Raw genomic sequence first — 22,719 nt, forward strand, 5'->3', positions numbered from 1 at the left:
AAATCCTAACTTTTACTTGAAAATTTTTATTTGCTTTTCATTTCTCTTAAGAACTTATCTCAGTGATGGTATATACTGTCTTTCCACTTCATTGGTTCATCCCTGGTGTCTTTATAGTGCTTGGGAATTTTCAAAAGTTCTTTTTTTAAATTGTGATAGTAATGATTTCAAATGAAACATTGTATGTCCAACCAGGTTGAAATAGCTTTAGTTTTAACTTTTCTATTTTGGTTGTTAATGTGTTTATATATTCTTTTTTGTAGAGTGCAACGATGTGCCATGTTACAGTTTTCAGAATTTCATGAGAAACTTCTTAACACTTTGTGTAGAAAAGCAGATGATGGCCAAATCACAGAACATGCCCAGAGCCTTGTGTTAGATATTCTTTGTTGGTTAGCTGGAGTACATTCAAATGGACCTGGAAGGTTAATAAGATTTTATTTACCACGGATTGCCCTTTGGATGTTATGATTGGAAGTTCAAGATGAGCCTAAACATCTGCTATTGTTTTGCAGCTCAAAGGAAGGAAATGAGAGCCTGCTTTCAAAAACACGAAAATGTCTTTTAGACATTGTACATGTTTGCTTCTTTGAGGCAGGACGCAGCATAGCCCATAAGTGTGCACGATTTCTAGCCTTGTGTATCAGGTTGGTTTTTTTTTCTTTGTTTTTGCTGTACGTGGGCCTCTCACTGTTGTGGCCTCTCCCGTTGCGGAGCACAGGCTCCAGATACGCAGGCTCAGCGGTCATGGCTCACAGGCCCAGCCGCTCTGCGGCATGTGGGATCTTCCCGGACCGGGGCACGAACCCATGTCCCCTGCATCGGCAGGCGGACTCTCAACCACTGCGCCACCAGGGAAGCCCCTGTTTTTTTTTTAATTTGAAAATATACATTGTAGGTGCACCTGCAGTTTGGCAGGTGATACCTTGTCTATAGTGTTATTTGGTCCCTGTTGAATATATGTATAACTTAAGAGGATTTTCAAAAGTTGATGAGGATTATTGAGATTCTAAGAAAAAATTTGGGTTTTTTTGGGCAAAATGTCATGTTAAATAAATCGAGTAATAAAAGAATTCTACTAGGCTTCTTTGCCTATTAGGAAGACTTCGGGGAGTTTGGTAAGGGGATCCCTTCCCCCACTTTCACTCCTACTGTCTCTGATTGTCTTTGGATTGTTCACCCGAGGCCTTGTTCCCAGTTACATAATAATTTTACCAGACTTATTTGTAGTGTTATGCAGATCGTTTTCTCTAAACCCTGAAACTATCTAGGAAGTGTTTAAAAGCTAATAGTCTATATTGACTATACCTGCTTGTTAGCCCTTTTTGGTAAAAAAAAAAAAGAGTGGTTTAATGTGTAAGAAAACAGTTACAAAGACCCTTAGTATAAATCAATCCCTACTATCTTTCTGCATGTCTATAGGGCTTTAAGGCAGATTTTCTTTCAATTTGTATGAACACATTTTAAAGATTTTAAAAGTACTACACCATGTTTAGAGTTGGATTTAGACCTTGAATAATGTATTTAAATTTTTTCTTTTAAAATTGTTTCCAGTAATGGCAAATGTGACCCATGTCAACCAGGATTTGGATCTGTTCTGTTGAAGGCCTTACTTGATAATATGTCGTTCTTACCTGCAGCAGCAACTGGTGGTATGTGAAATTAGTTCAATCACAAATAGCTGTAGCCTTAGGAAATATCTCACAGTATGCTTGGGGTTGTGTAGTAACTTTCTTTTTATTCTCAATTAGTTTTCTTTTTTTCTGTAGCTTATCTGTTTTTTAAGGGGTTTTAAATTGTGATTGGGTAGGCAGATACTCTCTGTTCGATAATATTTTTAGGAAAAAGTTAATGGGAGATTTAAGTAAATAATCAGGTCATCTCAATTCATACATTTTCTGTACTTCATTAAAATAATTGAGCTGCTTGGTTGTTCACAAACTAAAATGTCAGTAAGTGCCAGAGAGATGACATAAATAAGAAGAATGGTTCATACACATATTGTGTGAGAATGGTAGGGTCTGTGGCAAACTCTGATTCCCTAAAAGGAGCCAGTGGGTTTTTTTTTTTTTTTTTTACAGCACCTAAAGACTGTGGAAATGCCATTCAAAAATGAATGTAGTTATCAGGTAGGAATTTACTATGAAGGGCTACAGATTTGTCCTTTACCTAGTGTTAGTTTTTTGTGGGCATTTCTCACAGTCTTTTATTTTATAAATAACCATTCAACAAGTTATCTCAGTGAGATAAACATATTCCACAAGGATTTGATCTTGGTGGTATACCAGAAAAAAAGTTTGCTCAAAGTTAGGATAAATGGTTATTTTAGCAATACCTTAATTTAGACAAAGATTCTGTTTATATTTACCTTGAACACATATTGACTAAAACTATGAACTGTTTGTTTTATAGAGTAGAATGTTTTGGACTTGGTTGCTCACTTTAATAGTCTCTGGTGTTTAAAACAGTTTCTTGAGGATAGTGTTAGTGGTAGGGTGCTTAAATTATGGGATGTATTTAGTTAGATACCTCAAGTTAGAGTCTTAAAATACATCATCATGGTCACCTTTTAATATCACCTTTGGTCTGTATCTAACTGGCAGTATGGAATAACTATACTTCATTTACTTGCTAAAGTATATTATTTGTAGCTCACTGCCATCGACTGGTTTTGAAATTTTTAGTGCAGAGAAATAGTATTTTAGGAAAGATAGCTTGAAGGACCTGACATCTCCGCTTTTCTAGCTATTATAAAATGTCCCTCAGAGTCATCTCACGTTACTGAAAACCTAAACGACTAGGTTGATCCTATACACTTCTCAAAAAATATGATTGCAATTCTTTGTCAGTGTCCTCTTAGAGTCCTCCAAGGAGTTAGTCCTTCTTTGTAATTTGCCCTTACAGATTTTATTTCCAGAAAATCCTTCTAGGAAAAGGGGACATACTGATAAATATGAAATCTGAAGTTCTCTTTGTTAGGGAAAAAAGAGGAAAAGAAACAGTGATTTAAACAACTGATTTGTTGTTGTTTTCAGGTTCGGTCTACTGGTATTTTGTCTTACTGAATTATGTTAAAGATGAAGATTTGGCTGGGTGCAGTACCGCGTGTGCATCTCTGCTTACTGCTGTGTCCAGACAGTTACAGGACAGGCTAACACCAATGGAGGCTTTGCTTCAGACAAGGTATTTTAATCTATGAAATGACTAATCATGGGCCTTTCTGGATATGATACCACCTTTGCACATAATTGTTATTATATATATTTGCTTAAGTTTTTCTTCCCTTTATTTTCTCCGAAAATAATTCCCTTTAACAACTTTGGAAGTCCTGGAGATAGTTATTCAGAGGGCTAATTATATTAAAATACTTAAAAGTGGTGTATCTTGCTAATGGTAGAAGCACTTAAGGTAATTTGTTTCTTTGTTGTTAAAACTTTGTAAGCAAAATTATGTAAATCACTTACTGCCCTTAACTAGTATTCTTTATCTGCTGTTTGATTTTCTAAAACTTAAACATAATGAAATAAGAAATAGCTAAAGGTTAGATTTGAGTTCTTGCCTAATCTTCATTATTTGAAGTATCTTATTTAAAGCAAGGATTTTTGTAATCTTTATAGAATAGAAATCTTGATTTCAATGAGATGTTACTCAAAGCCTTTGTACCTTCTGCTGAGTCAATGTAATGATTGAGGCAAGGGAGGGGTGCTTGATAGCTCTTTCTTGATTCAGACTGCAGATGAAGGTTGTCTTGGTTCATTAGTTATCAGCTTAATTGAAATCACATTTATTGAGTCTCTGGACTGTATCTTGTGGAGTATAGGTTTTCAGGGAACACAGTTGAGATTCAGTGAATTTAAGGAGTTAATAGTGTCTCCTTCTGCCCTGTGTAAAAACTGCTTTGAAAACTAAGTAAATAGATAATTTGTTAATTAGATGGCTGACAGGAAAATTGTTAGGACATTATTTTATTTTTCAGATATGGATTATATAGTTCACCATTCGATCCAGTCCTCTTTGATTTGGAGATGAGTGGCTCTTCTTGTAAAAATGTATACAACAGCAGCATTGGTGTCCAGTCAGATGAAATTGATTTATCAGATGTCCTTTCAGGTAGTAAAGTCTTTTATTAAAGGAATTTCTGAATTTTATATCTTGGGTTTAAGTTACCATTAATTTTTTAATGGATTGTAGTCACTACATTCTATCTTTGAGAACTAAAAGTTTTTAGAACTTAACTTTAGTATCTGTGAGTCATTAAACTATTTGCCTTTGTTTCTTAATTCCCCCCTCAAAAAATATTGAAGTTATTTTTGAAAGGGTTGCAAATTTGGTTTTTGTGTGTGTTTCATTGCATGTCAGTATGACGTTAATGCTAATAAGAGATTAAAATTTGGTTATTTGTTGTAGTCCTTTCAGTTTTATGTGGTGTCCTTTGTTGTTCATAAACTCAAAGAACATGTTATTTCATATTACAAAATATGAAAATAAAATTAATTTATACTTATTTTATTAAGCAAAGATGCAGAAAGAAAAAATAATTTTCTGCATCTTCTATCACACTGTCCTGAGGTGAACTTGGTACACCATGTTACATGTATTCTTGTATGCATTTCTAAAGATGTTTTTAGGATTGAATGTATAACACTATTTGTATAATCTTTTCAGGTGCTAGAATTTGGTGTTTTTCTAGTTTTGTCAGATAGAGCAATGATCGCTTTGTTTTTTGTTTTCTTCCATCTTACCGAACTTACTGCAAGTGTTGCTAGTAAACCAAAATGTTAAAAAATTTATTTGTAAACATATTATGATAAGTACCACATTAATTATAAGTAAAATTTGGGAGTTAGTCTCAGGTTTGTAAATTATGAGTTGTGAAAAAAGCAAAAGAGAAAAATCAAATATAGAAATATAAATAAAACATAAAATGTCTCAACTCTAACCTCTTCATCCTTTTAGATTACCGTTGTTAACAGGATGCTTAGCTATTTAGACTTATTTGCTACACGTGTTTATGAGCATTTTTAATGAAAGAGGTCATACTATACTTCTGGTCTGTTACTTGCTTTTTAATGACTTATTCTGCCTTAGATACTGGTGTTATCTCCTCTGTTTGATGACTTAGGCTCCTGACTACCTTACTGCCAGTGTGTCTCTATCTAAGTGACTTGTCAAATTATGAACAGAACTCAGAGGAGGGGTTAGAACTAGACCTGTAGATGCCTTCTGAACTCCTTAGGATAGAATGAGATTCCTTATAGAGAGAACGTAAGGAGAGGACGGTAAAGCTCAGGCCAAGCCTGGGGGTTAAATAAGCAAGAGCAACCATACTCTATATTATAGAGTATCATAGTCTCAGAAGAAGGGACTTCGAAGTCGTGATATGCGTCTCCATATGAACGTCTCTTCATTTTATTTCTCACCATCCAGCATTCCTTTTTTCAGTTAATGGCATCCATGGCACAAAACAGAAATCTGAATGTTATCCTCTCTTTCTCATCCTCCACAATGAGGCTGTCATCAGATTCTATTTTTCCACCAACATGTATTTCAAATCTGCCCATTCTCTTACTTCCCACGATCGCAGTATTACGATCTAAGCCACAGTCGTTTTGAACCTGGACTACAGTAATAGCTTTCTAACTGGTCATTCTGCATCTGTTCTTGGCTCACTTCTATACATTCTCCACAATGCAATGAATGCAATCATTTTTGAATGCAACCCTGATCTGATCATTCTCTGTCTCTTCCTAAAATACTTTTCATTTCTTTCCATAATTGTGCAGTCCAGAGTCTCTAATATAGCATAGAACATCTTGTGTGATCTGCCCTGTTAGTTTTCTTTCTGTGGCCCAGTGATTCTCAAAGTGTGGTCCATAGGTCCCCTCAGGGTTCCTGAGATCCTTTCAGGGAGTCCACGGGTTAAATGTTTTCATGATAAAACAGTGTTACTTGCCTTTTTTCATTGCATTGACTTTCATACTGATTGTGCAAAAGCATGATGTTCTTCCCCATGCACTTAGAGTAAAAAGTATGGCAGTTTCACTTAGAAATACCTTTGATGAAACAGTAAAAATTGTTAATTTTATTAAATTTTGAACCCGCGAGTATGCATCTTTTAACTATTCTGTGATGAAATGGGAAGTGTGCATGAAACACTTCTGCTGCATGCTGAAGAACCATGGTTGTTTCAAGGAGGTGCACTTGTGTAGTTGTTAGAGTTATAAGCTGAACCAGTTGCTTATTTCATGGTATACCATTTTTATTTGCAAGAATGACTGATAAAATACGTTTATTCAGATTTGATTATTTGGCAGGTATTTTCTCAAAAATGAATAAAAAATGCCTGTCAGTATCCATCCAGTTGATAGTATTTGTTGCCAATTTTAGAAGTAGACTTTTAAGCAGAAATTAGAATTTTGGAAAACTTGTTTCCTCTGAAGTGAGCTTTAATGACTTTTCTGATGGGCTACGATGATGTTAGTGAGTGTCATTTTCTGATATTATATGATGAAATGTGTTAACATTTGGAAGATCTGTATATAGCAGTGGACCAGTATTTTCCCTATGATTGATGCATGGTGATTCAACATCAAGCATGGGTTTGAGAAGTTCTTTTTTTAAGATTTCGTAAGATAGAGTTTGAGAAGTCCTTTTTTTAAGATTTCAGATACCGTATTGCAACTAATCCTAAACTACCACTTTTCAAGTTTTTGAATATTTAATACTTTATTAAAATATTCCGTTCTTTTCCAATCACATATTTGTATTGGGTCGGCGTTTCTTCGTGTATTTCTTCCAGAGCATCCTATTGTAATACACTGAATGCAGAGGCAGGTAGGCAAATCCAACTACCTTCTGATAAGCCAAATTTTAAAGAGATTTGCAAGAATGTAAAACATCACCAGTCTTCTCATTATTTTTGTTTTTTTCTTAAACTATAATTTCCATTTTATTGTCTTTCCGGGGGACAGTATTTCTTTAGTCTTTAAGAACTTAGCTTCTTACATGGGCTTTGGTGGAGGTCGTGGGGCAGCACCAGCAGGTCTAAATCCAGGTGGAGGTGTTCGGTCCTTCCCGGCTTCCTGAGAACGATTCCTGACTGCCTTGCTGTGAATGGCACAACTCACACAGTAATGCAGTTTCACATACAGCTTGGGAAGCACATAGGCATCGAAAACACTCGCTTTGGAAATGTCCCGGATGGCTGCGGGCCTCTACGATGTTCCGAATGACGAGCTTCTTAATGGCCTTATCCTCGGGCACGCGTCGGGCACAGTTGGTGCAGCGAATAGGCTGCATGTGGCTGCGGCCCTTCTTGGCACGACCATTATTCCTTGTTTTCTTGGTCATAACAGTCATTTTTCATCAAAAGATGCTATTTAGTTTTATACCTAATGAGTTTATTAGTGTTATACTAATTAATGTTTAAAATATTCTCATCTTAAAATTTCTACCTTGATAAATATTTCTATATAGACACACACACACACACACACACACACACACACACACACACACACACACAGAGCCAACATAAATGAAAACTCAATTTTCAAGTTCTTTTAATTATTTTAAAGATGTGTAGAGGGGTTTTAGGGTTGAGAAATGTTCCTCTAGGCACATTTTTCTTTCAGTTTCTCTAATGTGTCATGTTCCTTCCTACTGAAGGGATTTCACTCATGTCATTTCTTCTGCCTGGATTCCCGTCCCAGTGGAATAAAGACATAAAAATCTTTTATTCTTCCCATATGTCTCATCACCTCATCATGGAAGTATTTTATTACCCCTGGCATAGACTGATTTCCCCTTGATTTATTTATCCTTTGAACTTCTCTTAAGTAAAGCATAGGAATTTTTTTTTGGTTCAGTTGTATAATTAATTAATACCTGGTAACCTTGAACAGAATATGCATTTCATGACAACTAGGACCTGTCCCTTTTCTTGTATCTCCCATGTCTTCTATTGAATAAGTGCTCAATAAATATTTTTTAACACACGTGTCAGGTCCTATGCTGGGTGCCAGTGGGACGTTGGAGAACAAGGTTTTGACAGTTTAGTCTTGCGTTTAATTTATTCCTTCAGATGTTTGATGATATTTTTCATATCTCTCCATTCTTTCCATCTTCTCTTTCCGTTCTACTTTGTGTGTTAAAGAATTCTGTTTAAAAGTAGTGCTCTGATTAGAACATTTGAAAAGTACTAAAAATAACCCTTCCCTCTTCCTCCCCTTGTACGATATACACCACTCTTCTTTTGTGTTCTTCTGTCCAGTCTTCTTACTGTGGTTTTATGATTCGCATAGTTGTGACCATTTGATTTTTCTTTCTTACTACTACATGTGCCAACTTAAACTTTTTATGATTATAAGGTAGCATATCTCATTCTAGAATATTGATATTATATTTAAAATATAAAATTTATAGATAAACCTTGCTAATATTTTAGAATATTTTTTTAGTTTTTAATAAGTGTCATTTGTACTGTTGACATCATAGAATATATTCTGATATTTTGCATACTTAAACAGATTGAGTAATAGCTAATCTAAGTAGCTGGTTATTTTTTCCCCTCATTTAAAATCTATTTTATTTATTTATTAATTGTTTTTCTTTTGTCTTCTATTCCTCATTTAAAATCTAAATCACTTGTTATAGTTTCTTGTTAATGTGAATGGCCACTAGGTTGCTTCTCTGCAACTCTGCTTTTGTAGTAAGGAGACTAGTATCTATTTGTGTGTTTTCTTAATACCACGTCCATTGTTGAAGCCCTGTGTAAACCCTGTGTTTATGCATTTATACATCTTTCTAATTAAAATCGAAGTAGTAGCTATAATTCTCAATATGATTATTGCCTTTTTAAGGTTAATTCACGTTTTATAAAACTTGTCTCTTTTTTGTATTAGGAAATGGAAAGGTCAGTAGTTGCACAGCTGCTGAAGGTAGTTTCACATCTCTCACTGGACTTCTAGAAGTTGAACCTCTGCACTTTACTTGTGTGTCAACTAGTGATGGAACCAGAATAGAAAGGGATGATGCAAGTACGTTTACTGGTATATACCTTCTCTTATTATATACATTCTTTTATTACATATTTTATGTTGTAATAAAGTGATATATCAATATTTACATATCAGTTTATAGTATACGTAAATTCCTTTGCTGTCATGTTTAGTAGAAACTTATTGGTAGGAGGCACACTTTGGGGAAAAATCATAAGTGGTTTCATATTCTTTTCTAAGTCTATTCATGGGTTTTTTCCTACCCTCTAGAACCCTATGTTAAATCTTTTTGTTTTATGTATATGCATTTTTAGAAACATTTTAATTTGGAAAATATCAAACATAACGAAAGTAGAGGGACGAGTACAATAGACTATATTTTCATTACCCACCTTCAGCAATCAGTCTTGATGGTCAGTTTGGCATCATGATGTAATTTCTTGCGTTTAAAGTTAAAGGTATATTTGATAATGTCTTTGAGAAGGTTGAGATGAGTGAAGACGAAATACTGTTTTTTCAGCTAGTTTAAAACAACTTTGGATATATGAACCAGTATTTGTGTGTGTTGAATATATGGTGTTGTTGATGCTTTAAATGAATAATCAGTGGGAAGGACTTCTGTTTATTCTGTATATCTTACTTCCTGTGTTTTTTCTTCACATTGTAGGATCAGTGTTTATTTACAGTTAGTTCTATCTGGGCACAAATAATTGAAGTTTTTATAATTAAAAATATTGGTATATGGTTTTACATTTATATTACAGTCCCAGAAGTGTTTTTGAATATTGTCTTGAATGAATTCTGCTGTTGATGGTTTTTTGTAAGTAGGTGTCTTTTTGTTTCTTCAACTGTCTAACAGAAAGTAAAAATAGTTCGCTTGAGAAGTCTTGAAAAATTTAATCTTGCACTTGGGTCCAGAATGACAAAGTGTTTTAAAGGGAAATTAACAGTCCTTTGAGTGCCTTTTTATTCAGAATCATCTTATATCTTCCAGTTGTAGAAGTAACCACTAAGTGAAATCCATGGCTTATGTAGCTGAGAGTTTTAATTTAAAAATAAAATTTTATATTTCTTTCATATGGAGATGCCAGAAGGGTCAAAATTCATTTGTGTTTGTTTTCTTGGACTATTGCAGTCATTTTGTAGAAACTTATATATTTACAGTGGTATGGAAACATGCGATAACAAGAAATTAAACTTCCAGAAAACTCTTTGGTTCTAAATCAGACTTTTTTTTTGGAACTGTCATGAAATTAATTTTTTATTTTAAGAAAATTAATGTGTTTGAATAATACTTTCAGAAGTTATAAAATTTAAAACATAAAAGATCTGGTTTGAAAAAGAAAAGTATTTCCTCACATTCCTACCCATTTCTACTCCTGTAAAACATACAATAGGACCCGTTTCTTGTCTTTCCAAAGGTAGTCTATGCTTTTATAAGCATTCACCTCTGTATTCCACCCAGATTGAAACCACCACCAGCAGAGGGATACTTATTAAATGTTAGGGCAAAGTCCTGACTAGTGATCATAAGGTGCTAGAAGATGACTGTAGTCTCTCAGCTTCCTGTCTCCTTTTCTTTTGAAACATGTTAATTGTGAAATATAATGCGCATACAGAAAGGTACAGAAAACAATTGTATAATGAAGCAATTTATCACAACACAAACTGCCCATGTGACCACCAAGTCAAGAAATAACATTTCCAGTACTCTAAAAGAAGATTTCTTCATACCCCCTTTCCATTTATTTTTCCCTCACTCTCTCCAAAAGGTAAACACTGTCCTAACTTTTAGAGTAATCATTTCTTGGTTTTTATTTGTTTCTTTGTATAACCTCTTAGCTACGTGTTCCTAAACACTGATTGAGTAGGGTCTGTGTAGTATAGAATTGCATTTATGTATTTTTTGGTCAGCCTTCTGTTCCATGTTATCGTTGTTAAATTCACCTATATCATTGCATATATAGATAGTTTGTTCATTTTCATTGCTGTTTACGATTCTACTCTCTGAATAAAACAAAATTTATGTACCCACTATTGATTTGTGTACTCTTGAGTGACATTTGGGTTGTTATATTGTAGTGCTGTTAGTACTAGTGGATACACTATTTTCTTAGCTATGACTGTAGAAGTTGATTTGCTGCTTTATAGGGTTTTCATATATTCAACTTCAGTAAGTAATGTTAAAAAATGCGCTCCTTAATTTACAAGCATATTAAGATTTTCTAGTTATCATCTTATTCATTTCTATTTAAAATGCTGTGGGGTCAAAAGAAATACTTTGTCAGTCTGCAAAATTTATTGGGAATTGCAGAGGATCAGCAATAATGCTTGACAATAATGTTTACTCTGCACTTGGTGAAGTGTGCTCTGTATATCCACTTGGATTAATTGTGGTCTTCAAATTCTCTGTCTTTGATTATTTCATCTGTTTTTTTTTGTTTGTTTTTGTTTTTAGTTAATAAGATCAGCATGTTAAATTCCTTTCATTATACCTGTGGATTTGTCTATTTTAGTTTCAACAATTTTTATTTTATACATTTTGAAGCTACCATATAAATTTAGAATGGTTGTATCTTTCTTGTGAATTGAATCTTTTATCGCTAGGTATTATCTCTCTCTCTCTAAGATTGATTTTCCTAAAATTACTTTGTTTGATTTTTCTCTACCAGTTATCAGCTTTCTTTTAGTTACTATTTGTATGGTATATATTTTTCCTTCTTTTTACTTTCAACTTTTCAGTGTCTCCTTTCATTTTAGTCATGTCTTTTATAAGCAGAATGTAATTGCTTTTTTCCTCCCCTTCTTTCAATTGGAGTATTTAGTTTATTTACATTTAATGTACTTAGTAATATATTTGGATTCAGATCTACCATGTTTTTCATATATGCTATTAGATTTCTCATCTTGCCTGTTAGATGTTTCTTTTTCTCCTTTGTTTCCATTTTATTGGTGATTGTATTTTTATTGAGCTATTATTCTACTTTTTATTATAATATTTTTAGCAATCATCCCAGAGAGCATAATATACACATATCCTTGACATCCAGAAATCCAGTTGCTTTTCTTTTTACCATACAGTGCAAATATATTGAACATTATTTATCACCTTTCTAATTTATATGGCAATGTGGCTTTATACCTTAATTTTATATGTATTTTAATTCCATGGTTATTATTATAGTTTTTATATTCAGTATTCATTTGGATTTATTTCATAACTCCATTTTCATTTCTCTGTTTCTTTGCTTTTGAGCTTTTCTGTGGTTTGATTTTTCTTTATGTCTGAAAACTCTGTAAGATCACTTTTTTTGTTCTTGTCTACTGATGATGAATTAACTTAGTTTTCTGTAGGAAAATTTCAAATATTTCTTGAAAAATTAGATAAATGACAGCCATTATCCATACATAGTATCTGTTTATTTTTTTTATTATTATTTTTTTATTTTTATTTTTTTTTTGGCAGTACGTGGGCCTCTCTCTGTTGTGGCCTCTCTCGTTGCGGAGCACAGGCTCCGGACGCGCAGGCTCAATGGCCATGGCTCACGGGCCCAGCCGCTCTGTGGCATGTGGGATCTTCCTGGACCGGGGCATGAACCCGTGTCCCCTGCATCGGCAGGCGGACTCTCAACCACTGCACCACCAGGGAAGCCCTGCATACGTAGTATCTTAAACAATGCGGATGTCCTCTTTAATAACTGATTCCATTTTTATTATAATTATCTAAATTAACTATGGTTTATTATGATACACTTTCTCATAATCTAATAAATTAGTATAATCAATGTCATAGTATCATCTAATTTTCAGTACTTAATTAAATTTTTCTGAACATCATAATAATAACTTTCTACATTTGGCTTGTTTGGATCAAGATATGTCATCTTCATTCTTTTTTTTTAATAAATTTATTTTATTTATTTTAATCTTGGCTGCGTTGGGTCTTCATTGCTGTGCACGGGCCTTCTCTAGTTGCGGCAAGCGGGGGCTACTCTTTGTTGTGGTGTGCGGGCTTCTTATTGCGGTGGCTTCTCTTGTTGTGGAGCATGGGCTCTAGGCACGCGGGCTTCAGTAGTTGTGGCACGTGGGCTCAGTAGTTGTGGCTCGTGGGGTCTAGAGCGCAGGCTCAGTAGTTGTGGCGCATGGGCTTAGTTGCCCCGCAGCATGTGGGATCTTTCTGGACCAAGGCTTGAACCCATGTCGCCTGCATTGGCAGATGGATTCTTAACCACTGCACCACCAGGGAAGCCCCCATTTTCATTCTTGAAGAATATTTCACATGTTACAGAATTGTAAGCCAGCTATTATTTCTTCTAGTTATTTAAAGGTAATCTTTCATTTTACTTTACACTGTTTTTGTTAGACATCACTTGTCAGTCTTATTATTCCTTTTTTAATGTCATTGTCAGTTTTCAAGGTGTTTTTGAGATTCATACTCTTCCCCCACCCTCCTTGATTTCTGCCCTTCACCTCCTTTCTCTCTGTTTTCAGCATTTTTCTCTGATTTCCTACATGTGGTTTCAGTTGTAATTATCCTGGTTGGGATTCACAGAGCTTCTTGAATGCTTACTTCATATCTTCCATCAGCTTTAGAAAGATCTCAGCCATTAACTGTTGAAACACTGCTTCTGCCCTGTTTTTTATCTTCTTTCTTCTTGCATCTCCAGTTTCATGTATGTTACACTTCATCACTATAACTGACATAATTTCAACTTTTAAATCTCTTCTTTTACGATGGGTATTTTCTTCTAATTCATCTTAGTTTAGTCTTTCTCTCTTCTGGTGTGTAATCATTTGTGGGGGAAAAGCTATCTTTCCTTCACTCTACTGCAATGTCACCTCTCTTCAGAATTATGTGTTTGCTATCTGTGTGGGTCATTTCTGTTCCTTTGGTCAGTTTATCTAGCCTTATGCCAGTACCTCATTGTCTTAATTACTGTAACTTTATGTTAAGTCTTAAAATCTGCTAGTACAAATCTACCAACTTTTTTTCTTTTTTGGTAGATTTACAAAATTTATATATGAAGTTTTCATAGTGTTGTGTAGTCATTACCACTAATTCCAGAGCGTTTTAATCACTCCAGAAAGAAACCCTGTAACCGTTAACAGTCACTCCCAATTCCCCTCTCCCCCATCTTCTAGCAATCACTAATCTGTTTTGAGTCTATGGATTTGCCTACCCTGGACATTTCCCATAAATGTGGAATCATATAGTATATGACCTTTTTGTCTGGGTTCTTCCACTTGGTTTAATATTTTCAAGGTTTGTCCATTTAGCATGTCTAAGTACATCATTTTTGTAGCTGAATAATATTCCATTTTATATTTACCACTTAAAATTTTTTTTGGATGTACCACATTTCGTTTATCTGCTCAGCAGTTAATGGACATTTGGGTTGTTTCCTCTTTTTGGCTATTAAGAAAAATACTGCTGTGAACATTTTTGTGTTAAGTGTTCATTGTGATGTATGTTTTCATTTCTCTTGAGTGTATACCTAGGAGTGTAATCCACCAACATTCTTTTTCTTAAAGGTGCTCTTTCATAAAGATTCTGGGTCTTTTGTATTTCCATTTTTTCCAGCTTTATTGAAATATAAATGACATACAACAGTGAGCAAGTTTAAGGTGTACAGTGTGTTGTTTTGAAAAATTTATATATTGTAAAATGATTCCCTCCATAGCATTAGCTAATACCTTCATCACGTCACAGAATTACTATTTCTTTTTTGTGGTGAGAACATTTAAGATTTACTCTCTTTGTAACTTTCAAGTATATAACACAGTATTATGATCTATAATCAATGTGCTGTACATTAGATCTCAGTAATTCCATTTAAATTTTAGAATTGGATTGATAATTTATACTCAAAAAACGTATTGTATTTTAATATGGGGTTTGAATATAAGTCAGTTTGGGAGGATTGACATCTTAACATTAAGACTTCCAGTCCATTAACATGGTAATATTCTTTAGTATATATTTATGCTAAATTAGGTATTCCATTTATCTTGGTGATGTCTTATAGTTCTTGGTGCACTAGAAGTTTTGCACATCGTTTTTAGATTTGTACCTAGCTATTTGAATTTTTATGCTATTATAAGTGCTATTTTTCTTAATTTTATTTCCAGGTTTTTCTTGCTGGTCTATAGAAGTATAATTGATCTGTGTATATTAATCTCATACCTGGTGACACTGCTATATTAACTTATTAATTCTTGTAGATTGTACATTCTTAGGGATTTTTTTTTAGGGAGTTTAAATATACACAATTATATCATCTGTTAATAAAGAGATTTTTACTTTGTTGTTGTTCTAGTTGTTATATCTTTTATTTCTTTTTCTTGCTCTGTCATGCTTCCTAGGACTTCCTGCATTTATACTGAATAGAAATGGTGATAGTAGTCATCTTTTTCTTGTTCTCACCTCTGTTTTTTTATATCTAGTTTTAGAGGCTCTTAGTATAAAAATAGGAAATGATATTGAAAACTCTGTGCAAAAGATTTAAAAATTAGTTTTATAGTAGCAGGATGACTTATTTTTCTTGGGTTGTTTATGTCTCTTAACGTGTTTCTTGTGACTTAGCTCATTTTCCTTTAAATATTATTTGGGCATTAGATTTTTAAAATCAGTAAAGGGCTAAAATACACATGGTTAATATTGAAAAACCACTTAAATTACCCCAAAGTACAAGTACAACATAAATGCCTTAGTAAGTCTAATAATTTTCCCTCTAGAGTTGGAATGAACTGCTGTTGCTTTGGTGGAACACTTGATGGAGCAAATGGATTTCATTTTGCAGCACACAGCTTATATGAGTTATGATTGCTCTTTCTTTGCCCAAGCTTATATAGTTGAATTTGTGCAAGTTAAATGAGGTGTATGATGGCTACACTGTAATGATCATTTTTTTTTTTAAGTTGAGGAGAGTTTTAATTGTTAAGAGGCTATGCACAGTTTTGTTGTTATTTCAATCTTGTGATTATAGCTTAGTTTTTAAAAATAGTTTATTTGAATTCTGGCATAATATAGTCATTGTTAGATGTTAAGATAGGCTGTCAGATTACCTTTTTTCTCCCCTTTTCAGGTATTTATGAGCAGGTTACTTCCCTCAACTTTATTTTATTTATTTTTATTTTTATTGGAGTATAGTTGATTTAAAATGTTGTGTTAGTTTCTGCCATATAGTTCCCTCAATTTTAGATACATTATCTGTAAAATGGGATAACATATTACCTACTCATGTGCCATTGCAAAGATTAAATGAGTTGATGTAAGTCCCATGCTTAGCACTATGCCTCATGTTAGGTTTGATTTCACACAGCCCTTGGTTCTAACCCTAGTTCTACCATTAGGTAACTTTACAGGGTAACTTCTCTGAGCCATTCTTTACTTAATCAACTAAAGACCAGAATCATAGTACCTGCCCTTCAGGGTTCATTTGTTGAATGTAGTAATTAACTAAAACAGTGTAAGGTAGTAGGTAATACATACTAAACATTTGTTATTATTGTAGCAGTTATCTTTCCTTAATATAAGTAAGTCTTTCTCTTACTTCACTTAGTATAATAATCTCCAGGTCCATCCATGTTGCTGCATATGGCATTATTTCATTCTTTTTCATGGATGAGTAGTATTCCATTGTATATATGTACCACATCTTCTTTATCCATTCATCTGTTGATGGACATTTAGGTTGCTTCCATGTCTTGGCTATTGTAAATAGCGCAGCCATGAACATTGGGGTGCACGTATCTTTTCAAATTAGAGTTTTCTCTGGATGTATGTCCAGGAGTGGGATTGCTGAATCATATGGCAATTCTATTTTTAGTTTTTTAAGGAACCTACATACTGTTTTGCATAGTGGCTGCACCAGTTCACATTCCCACCAACAGTGTAGGAGTAGGAGGGTTCCCTTTTCTCCACACCCTCTCCAGCATTTGTTATTTGTAGACTTTTTAATGATGGCCATTCTGACCAGTGTGAGGTGGTACCTCATTGTAGTTTTGTTTTGCATTTCTCTAATTATTAGTGATGTTGAACATATTTTCTTGTGCCTATTGGCCATCTGTATGTCTTCTTTGGAGAAATGTCTATTTAGGTCTTCTGCCCATTTTTTGATTGGGTTGTTTGTTTTCTTGTTATTGAATTGTATGAGCTGTTTGTATATTTTGGAAATTAAGCCCTTGTTTATCACATCGTTTGCAAATATTTTCTTATAGGTTGTCTTTTTGTTTTGTTTATGGTTTCCTTTGCTGTGCAAAAGCCTGTAAGTTTGATTAGGTCCCATTTGTTTATTTTTGCTTTTATTTATATTGCCTTGGGAGACATTGGTACGATTTATGTCAGAGAATGTTTTGCCTGTGATCTCTTCTGGGAGTTTTATGGTGTCATGTCTTATATTTAAGTCTTTCAGCCATTTTGAGTTTATTTTTGTGTATGGTGTGAGGGTGTGTTCTAACTTCATTGATTTACATGGGGCTGTCCAGCTTTCCCAGCACCACTTGCTGAAGAGACTGTCTTTTCTCCATTGTATGTTCTTGCCTCCTTTGTCGAAGATTAATTGTGTGAGTTTAGGAAATTAAGTTTTTATTTCAGCTTTTTCCAAAATGTTTTACACAGATACTGGTAAATATATCATGGGAAAAAAGTTCTTTTATGCTGTATATTTGAATAACATTGAAAAGAGGGGTGAAAAAATTTTAACTTTGTGCGATTTCATAGACCTGTAATGATGATAATGTTCATGGGTAAGCAGTATGTGCCAGACTTATTTGACTGTGCATCTGACATGCTTCTCCTCTTCTTAGTGTTCTGAGGAGCATATGGTAGGAAACGTTGCTTTGCATATTCTTTGTGGGCAAGATTCTCTTTCCCAGGCTATGCTTTAAATGAGGAAATAGGTGTTGTCAGTTTTGTTAAATGATGTTCTTGTAATTGAAAGTTGTTTGAGCTTTTTAGGGGACGGAGAAGAAGTTGGTGTTGCTGTAAGAAACTTAGTAAAGGAAACTCAGCCTGTTTCTTATGCTCAAATTGCGTAAGAGTTTAGCCATGTTAAATGAAATTTCTTCCATGCTGACAATATTTTTAAACTCAAAAGCATACTAATTTTTCTTTGATCAAAAGTCATTCCTGGATCCCTTATACTTGAATACTATTATTATTGATAGACTTTTACCATTAAGATTGCCTCTAAAGAATCTTATTTTTAAAGGAAAATTAACTGTAGTTTTAGTGTGAAAGTAGTATATACTTTGTATATGTTTCTCTGTGAACCTTTTCTTCATCCTGTTTCTTTTCCCCCCTTGTCTTATGCCAGTGAGTTCCTTCGGGGTTACTCCTGCAGTAGGTGGACTATCATCTGGGACAGTTGGGGAAGCTTCGACAGCCCTGAGTTCAGCAGCCCAGGTAGCTTTGCAGTCTCTCTCTCATGCAATGGCTTCAGCCGAGCAACAGCTACAGGTGCTGCAAGAGAAACAGCAGCAGCTTTTGAAGCTTCAGCAACAGGTTGGAGACTATTTGGCTCTTTGTTCATGCTGTCTCTAAACTTCAAAAGCTGAAAAACTGTAAAAATGACCATTATTTTTGTAAAGGTTGACCGATCTGAGCTAATCATTTTCTACAAAAATTGAGGTAACATCTTTGTGATATACTTAAATTTTTAAAACTTATATAAATGCATTTTCTTTGATACATATCTGGGGGTATATAATTGATATTTTCTTTGCAGTCTTTAAGTAAGTTCCATTCTTTACTCTGTTTATAAACACTCTTGGTCAAACATAAGAGCTAAAAGTTACTATTTTAATGGATTGAAAAACCTAAAACAACATTTTAAAGACCAATTAACTTAACGTGAATTAAAATTTACTAATAATAGCAGATGTTTTGGAAACTTCATACAATTCCAGGTGACAAATTGTATCAGGTTAGGCAGCGTGAGAATCCATTTCCTGTTAATATTTTGTTTTGAGGAGAACTTTCTTTCCTTATTTACATTTAATTGTTCTGGTTCCTTTCCGCCTTTGCTTTGAGAAATTCCTATTTCCCAAATACTCAGGAAAGTTTATATCAAATATTTAAGGAAGTATGTGTGTGTGTGTGTATTATACACACACACACACACACACTCACACACACACACATATATCGCATAGGAGTACTCCATGTTGAGTCCATTTTTTACTTAATTTCCTTTTTATTGAACTAGGATACAGTTAATCATGTTTATTTTCACAATATATACCCACGTAGTATTCCCCACAATTTAGATAGGCAGGATTAGTCTATATTTGTTGCTTTTACTTCTTTTACAGAAAGCGAAGCTGGAAGCCAAGTTACATCAGACAACAGCTGCAGCAGCTGCAGCAGCATCAGCAGCATCAGCAGTAGGTCCTGTTCACAACTCTGTGCCTTCCAACCCAGTGGCAGCCCCTGGATTCTTCATCCATCCATCTGATGTTATTCCACCCACTCCAAAAACAACACCACTTTTTATGACTCCACCACTCACCCCACCCAATGAAGCAGTTTCCGTTGTGATTAATGCCGAACTTGCACAGCTTTTCCCAGGCTCAGTTATTGATCCCCCAGCAGTCAATCTTGCTGCACATAACAAAAATTCCAACAAGTCCAGAATGGTAAATTACTATATTTTAAATAGGTGTTCGCTTAGACATTTAAAAGTATTTTGATGTATACGCTAACTTTAGAAAGCAAAGTTTTATTACGTTAACTTGTTATATCAAATTAGATTATTTTATTTAATGTTACAGAATATACATCTGGAAATGGGACTTGTTAACTTTATATTATGGTTATTAGTTTTTATAGAGCAAGAGTGATATCAATATAGAGTTATACTTTCTTCTTTTCTAGAATCCACTTGGCTCTGGTCTAGCCCTTGCAATTTCTCATGCTTCACATTTTCTTCAGCCTCCCCCTCACCAGTCCATTATTATAGAACGGATGCATTCAGGTAATCTTTGATTTGCTTAAAATATTCTTTTTGCCTTGTCTGCTGGCCCTTTGAAGACTTAATATTTTGTAGTTTGATTTTCCTGTGCAAATAAATCACATCTGCTCTTGGGAAAGTGCTTTTTACCAAGAATAAGCATTACATAAGGCTCAAGCTGTGAGCTTACCAAGTTGAATGGAAGAGTGGTGCTGAGTGGTTTCATTAATTGTATCCAAACAGTGGATTTCTTCTGTATAAGAATCTCACCTGGGGCTTCCCTGCTGGTGCAGTGGTTGAGAATCCACCTGCCAATGCAGGAGACACGGGTTCAAGCCCTGGTCTGGGAAGATCCCACATGCCATGGAGCAGCTAAGCCCGTGAACCGCAACTACTGAGCCTGCGCTCTAGAGCCCACGAGCCACAACTGTTGAAGCCCGCGTGCCTAGAGCCCGTGCTCTGCAACGAGAGAAGCCACTGCAATGAGAAGCCCGCGCACCGCAATGAAGAGTAGCCCCTGCTCACCGCAGCTAGAGAAAAGCCCACACGCAGCAGCGAAGACCTAATGCAGTCAAAAATTAATTAATTAAAAAAAAAAAAAAAAAAGAATCTCGTCTGTTGAACTATGGTTGACATAAATATCTGTCTTTATTGTAGCTGCTCAATTACCATTACACTAAAAATTATGCTTAAAGAAGTATTCATTAAGACTAGCATTCTAGTGTTGGAACCATTTTTTGAGAATAGCTGACAAGATTACTGCTAATTAAAATAACTGAGTAGGATTACTAACATTTCATGGTCTCTGGATAGTTCAAATTTTACTTAGGCTTGTACCATGCTTATGTGCTACAGACCTGTGATCAGGATAGTTGCTTTTAATTAGAGCATGTTTACTAATACACTGTAGGCAATATTTGCCTCATTATCCTACCAAGTGTTATTTCTGGGCTTGAACAGCAGCAGAATTTAACGAAGTCCTTAGGTGTGTTTTATAGGAAGAATTAACATGAATATAGTGCATACTGGATCACTTTTCATCATATGAAGAGTTGAACCATATTTGCTTTATTGCAGTGGGTTGTTTCCTCTTTGGAAAAGAGAGTTTTAAAAATTAAAGTGTTACATGCTGTTTTCTGCCCAACTAATCATTCATTGGTAACAGTAATTAGTGTTCATGGCATATAGACTTGAAATTCCAGTCTTTATGAAATGTGAGCAGTTGTTTACACTATGATTTGGTTTTCTATCTGTGGACTCGACTGTGGCACGTAAGCCCCCCAAAGGGGGGAGAATTATGTTTTTTGTTCAGTGGTCTTTCTGTTTAGGAAAATACTGCCTTGTTTTCCTTAAAATGGCTCTATGGAGATGGCACTAGTCCTACAAGTTAAATTTAGTTGGGTTCCTTCACTGTAAAATGTAACTGGTAAGGTTACTATCTGCCCCTAACACAATAAAGAAGAAAAATAAGTAGGATTTTTATTAATGCCTGCTGTTTCACTAATTGAACTTATTCCTGAAATGTGTGTGAGTTGAGAGATGCAAATCTGCTCCTCTGTTTCTCTCAGATCATTCTTTTGTTAATATATGAGCTTACACATAAAAGACATACTGTCTCTTTAGTGTGGCCCTTAAGAGTAAGCCTTCTTCTTCATTTGGTACTGAGCTGAAGAGACAGTGATGTGTCAGTATGGGAGGGAAGCATTGTTTGTAAGTAAGTTTTATCTGTCTCCATTGGAGGACCTTCCTCAGAGATTTTTTAGTGTGGTAGTAATGACTACATGCGATTTCAGCCTTACGCTTGTCCTTTACATCTTAACCCAAATGTAAGATGCAACTCCAAAAGATGTTAAATAAGGCTTAAGAAAACCAAAATCAAATAATAAAATTTGGTATCAATAATAAATACATTTAGTTGTAAAATTAAAAGACCAAATGACTGAAAGATGAACCGATAGGTGCTTCATTGAATTAATCTATATTTTTGCTGATTTACCTTTTTTTGCTCTAAAGTTTTAAAATAAGCTTATATGTACAGTTGATTGCCTTCACAGTAACAAACTTATTCTTGTATATTTTTTACTTAAATCTTGGGGTTCAAACTAATATAAATTGAGGTTTTAGACAGTTTTTGAATGAGAATTATTAACATTTCTTCTTGTTTATAGTTTAGTGAGTTGATTTCCTATTTTAAGATGAATGTTCCAGAGTGTGTCTTTTGGTTAATTGATACGTGGTATTTTGTGTCAGCTGTTGCTCTCTATTTCTCATAGGAGCAAGGAGATTTGTGACCTTGGATTTTGGTAGACCAATACTGTTGACAGACGTATTGATTCCCACTTGTGGAGACTTGGCCTCCTTGTCAATTGACATTTGGACATTAGGAGAAGAGGTTGATGGGAGGCGATTGGTAGTGGCAACAGATATAAGCACCCATTCACTAATTCTTCATGATTTGATACCACCTCCAGTGTGTAGATTCATGAAGGTAAAGAACTTCAAGAAAATGAATTGATATGCCTTCCATGTTTCTGATAAGTTATGGAAAATATTCAGACATATAATTTAAAAGTATCCTTACAGCACAGGGAACCATATTCAATATCCTGTGGTAAACCATAATGGAAAAATTATGTATAACTGAATCACTTTGCTGTACAGCGGAAATTAACACAACATTGTAATTCAACTACACTTCAATTAAAAAATAAAAACAAAAGTATCTTTTTATAATTTATAATATAATTATCTTTTAAAATACACGACTC

The 22,719-nt window shown here is 34.5% G+C and overlaps 1 protein-coding gene and 1 pseudogene across 15 annotated transcripts in view; one reads left to right on the forward strand and one right to left on the reverse strand.

The window, feature by feature from the left end:
- Positions 1–22,719, forward strand: part of BIRC6 (baculoviral IAP repeat containing 6) — a 246,461-nt gene that overhangs the window by 71,868 nt on the left and 151,874 nt on the right. For 6 of the 15 annotated variants that reach the window (XR_004352692.1, XM_032652164.1, XM_032652166.1 and 3 more), the window contains 10 exons: positions 264–425; positions 516–647; positions 1,555–1,652; positions 3,036–3,183; positions 3,977–4,110; positions 8,904–9,050; positions 18,317–18,504; positions 19,314–19,637; positions 19,876–19,975; positions 22,225–22,439. Coding sequence is in view for 14 of the 15 variants with exons in the window: in XM_032652164.1 (XP_032508055.1) it covers positions 264–425; positions 516–647; positions 1,555–1,652; positions 3,036–3,183; positions 3,977–4,110; positions 8,904–9,050; positions 18,317–18,504; positions 19,314–19,637; positions 19,876–19,975; positions 22,225–22,439 (1,648 nt within the window). In the remaining variant the exon portion in view is untranslated. The remainder of the gene's footprint in view (positions 1–263; positions 426–515; positions 648–1,554; positions 1,653–3,035; positions 3,184–3,976; positions 4,111–8,903; positions 9,051–18,316; positions 18,505–19,313; positions 19,638–19,875; positions 19,976–22,224; positions 22,440–22,719) is intronic. The other 9 variants (XM_032652165.1, XM_032652170.1, XM_032652175.1 and 6 more) reach the window with 5 other exon arrangements.
- On the reverse strand, positions 7,002–7,350 carry LOC116763957 (annotated as a pseudogene).

Source organism: Phocoena sinus, chromosome 13 (genome assembly GCF_008692025.1).
Source record: "Phocoena sinus isolate mPhoSin1 chromosome 13, mPhoSin1.pri, whole genome shotgun sequence".
NCBI lineage: Eukaryota > Metazoa > Chordata > Mammalia > Artiodactyla > Phocoenidae > Phocoena > Phocoena sinus.